Here is a 3,465-nt window from a genome sequence, read left to right as displayed (position 1 = left end):
AATTATAAACAAAGGTTAATTTGGCCATGCAACGCGAGTGATGATGCCAGATGCTGGCTTGTAGCTAGCCCCCCCCTCCCCCTCCCCCCCGCCCCGCCCTTCGGCTGCAAAGCAACTCATCAGTGAACAGTTTTTGCCTATTTGCACTGTAACTTGTATAAGGCTCCGGGACCAACTAACTAAGGGCAACCTACCAGTGGCGTCACTAGGGTTGGTGTCACCCGGTGCGGGTAACTCTTGGTGTCACCCCCCTCACGACTTACCGTCCGCATGGACCTCCTCCGTTCCGAGTCCGCCAGTGGACACAGATGGCCAATAACGGGACCATACAGAATCCTTAGTAACGTTTGTAAATTTAGTTCCTATATTTACAAAGGCCATAGAAGAACATTTTAATTCAACAAGGTCGGAGGTAAAAGATTGTAAGAAGTTAAGAACTAAGAATTACATAGAAAATATGTTACTGTTTTTTTTATTTTAACATTAAACTTTAAATGTTACTGTTACAGGAGATACGGTTGTAACAGTTCTGCATTGGGTTTGCACAATCAGCAACTGCCAGAATAGTATGCAACAGTACAAATGACAATCTCATATTAAATCTAGACTAATCAGAATTTTCCTTTCATGGCCTTTAAAGCTGCAAACTTGTTAATTACTTCATCAAAATCAACTCCTTTCGCCAAATCACTTTCAATTGATAATATTGCAAGATCAGAAAGCCTTGACTGTCCCATTGTAGATCGCAAATAGTTCTTTATAAACTTTAGCTTTGAAAAACTCCTCTCACATGAAGCCACAGACACACAGATCGTAAGAAATAGTTGTAGGCTCAATGAGAGATATGGGAGAGATTCTAGGAAGTCCCATTCAGCTATGAATTTCAAAACATCCAATACTGACCAGTCTTTGGATTCTCCGAGATCAATCTCTGCTGCCTTCAGGTGCCTTCTCAGCCTTGGTATTTCTAATAAAAGCTCTCCCTCGGATAACTCATCATAGAAAGTGGTCAATTTTGGAATGGATACCAGTAACTCTTCTTCAGTGGCAGATATCAAACTCTTAGCTTGAACAGCCTCAAACATGGCTGCTACTTCATTGATGGCTCTTGATCTGATCTGGAGTTCAGAATGGAAACGATCAATACACTCAAGCATCGCCCTCTTGTTTTCTTCTTGCAGAGTTAGTCCAACATCTCTTGTCTTCTCACCTGTCATCCTCTTCTTGAACCTGACTCTGCTCTCTACTGAAATTCCATATTGGTCTGATTTTAAAAGCGCCTGTTCAATGGCCTTCTCTACTAGATGATTGCGCTGCTCGTCGTGCAGGAAAAGTCTTAGCGTCTCTAGCTTTTTCACTACCTTGTCAAGAGTTAAGCCCTTAGTCTGAAGGTACAGCTGTGTAAGATTAACTTCTTCAAGTACATCACACCAAAAGTAGAGGTAGCACAGAAACGTAAAATTGCAGACAGCAGGCAAAAGACCTCGGGCTGTACCTCTTGTGTCTAAATTTTCCTCTGGATCACATAGAGCTTCAATTGCCGCCACACATTCATCGAATTTTTCTTTCACTGCCTTTACTGCAGAATGATGAGCACTCCAGCGTGTTGTTGATAGTCTTTTCACTGAGACTCCAGTGTGGTCCATTAACACATCCCATCGGTGAGTGGAAGCAGCAAAGAAGGAAAACATTGTCTCAAGAGTTCCAAAAAACGTCACACACGAAGCATTTTCAGCAAAAGAGTGTTGGCCGCACAAGTTAAGTGAATGGTCCACACATCCATTAAAAATAGCTTTCCTGTTCTTTCTTTTCAAAATGGCTTGTACACCCCCATGGATTCCAGCCATAGTGGCAGCATTGTCGTAACCTTGAACGCGGCACATCATAATGTCGAGTCCATCACTTTCCAGATTTTTAAGGATATCAGAACTGAGGTCAACAGCTTTTTTCCCCTTTAAAGGGAAAAATCCCAGAAACACTTCTCTTACTTCAACTTTCCTATTTTGGATTTTCACATATCTGATCACTTCAGACATTTGGTCAGTGTGTGATGTGTCAGGTGTGCTATCGAACATGATCCCAAAATACCTGGCAGATTTTATATCCATGACAAGATTCTCCTTCACATGATTTGCTAGTACATGTATGAACTCATTCTGAGTTTGTGGTGCAAGATAAGATACTGATGCTTTGAGTTTACATGTGCTTCGCTTTAATCTCATTAGGTGCTCTTTCAGCACTGGGTCATATTTAGAAAGCATCTCAACCATTTCAAGAAAGTTTCCTTTATTCAATGAAGATAAATCTTCATTGTGGCCCCGGAATGCCAGATTCTGCTTGGCAAGAAACAATGTGATATCGAGCAACCTGTGCAAAATGTCTCGCCACTTTTTCTTCTCTATGTCCATCAAAGCAATACTTTCAGCGTCAATTGTTTTGTGCAGTCTAAGTCCTGCTGCCAATGTTTTCCATTTTTCAAGGCAATGTAAGTGCTCTTCAGATCTCTCATGATTATGCACTTTCGGGCTCAGTTTCCACCACGTCTGAAATCCAGTCACAAATTTGGATGTTGTGTCTGTATCATGATTAGAGGCAAAGAGTCGGCAGCAAAAACAATATAATTTGTCACTGACCAGTGAGTAAACCATCCATGATCGCAACACTTTCTCGCCATTTGGCATCACCTTGTAAAACCACTCTTTTGATAGCTGGCGAACATCTCCTTTTGCTTTTGGATCTTGCCTTGTCGCAATTCTGAAAGGGCCATCTTTGTTCTGGAAAGAAGCACTTCCTCTTTTGATGATTTCAAACCGCAAATGATCTGGAACTGGTATATTCCAAAAAGAAGCATCATCTAAAATATTCAAATTTTCGCCCTTCATCGTCTCATTTACAGTATCATGGTCAGAGTCATTTTCAGTACTGTCTTCTGCTTCAAATTCATCCATGTGAATTTCCATTCCTGGTTTTCCTGCTTCATTTTCTTCTATTTGAACTCCTTCCTCTTCTGCAGAATGCATACTAGCATTAGAATCAGCGTTATCAATTGGTGGCCGAGGAACTGTGTCTTTTGCTGAACCTGCCTTACCCTGGCCATCATCTGGTCTCTTGACATATTGAAGCATGGATCCACGTAGCGTTGAGACGGATTCATTTTTTTTCTTTTTTTCTTTTCTTTGCTGGGATCCACTTGGCCTCTTTGATGTATGTATACCATGTGGCATGATTGATATAATATATCCAAAACAAAGTGTGTTTTTAAGCACGTGTAGTGGGCGTGGGCTGATCAAACAGCGGGTCCAGTCAAATGTAGGATGTCAGTGTCGCCTCTAGTACGAGTGGTTCGTGCAAATGATTTGGGAGGTTTTCATCTTGGTCGCCCTGTTCTGTTGTTCATTTTTTTTGTTTTTATACGTGTCGCCTATTTCATCGATGGTAATAAGCCTGTAAAAGATGGAAGCCGGG

The 3,465-nt window shown here is 41.5% G+C and overlaps 1 protein-coding gene across 1 annotated transcript; it reads right to left on the bottom strand.

Annotated features, from left to right (window-relative positions):
- Positions 1 to 611: 611 nt before the first annotated feature.
- On the bottom strand, positions 612 to 3,224 carry LOC147705837 (zinc finger MYM-type protein 1-like). Its single transcript, XM_086929566.1, has one exon. It carries the CDS (start codon positions 3,222 to 3,224, stop codon positions 612 to 614), a length of 2,613 nt encoding a protein of 870 aa, XP_086785692.1.
- Between the last annotated feature and the right edge of the window lie 241 nt (positions 3,225 to 3,465).

Source organism: Lissotriton vulgaris, chromosome 7, assembly GCF_964263255.1.
Source record: "Lissotriton vulgaris chromosome 7, aLisVul1.2, whole genome shotgun sequence".
Classification (NCBI taxonomy): Eukaryota; Metazoa; Chordata; class Amphibia; order Caudata; family Salamandridae; genus Lissotriton; species Lissotriton vulgaris.
This window is presented reverse-complemented; position numbering and strand designations above follow the sequence as displayed.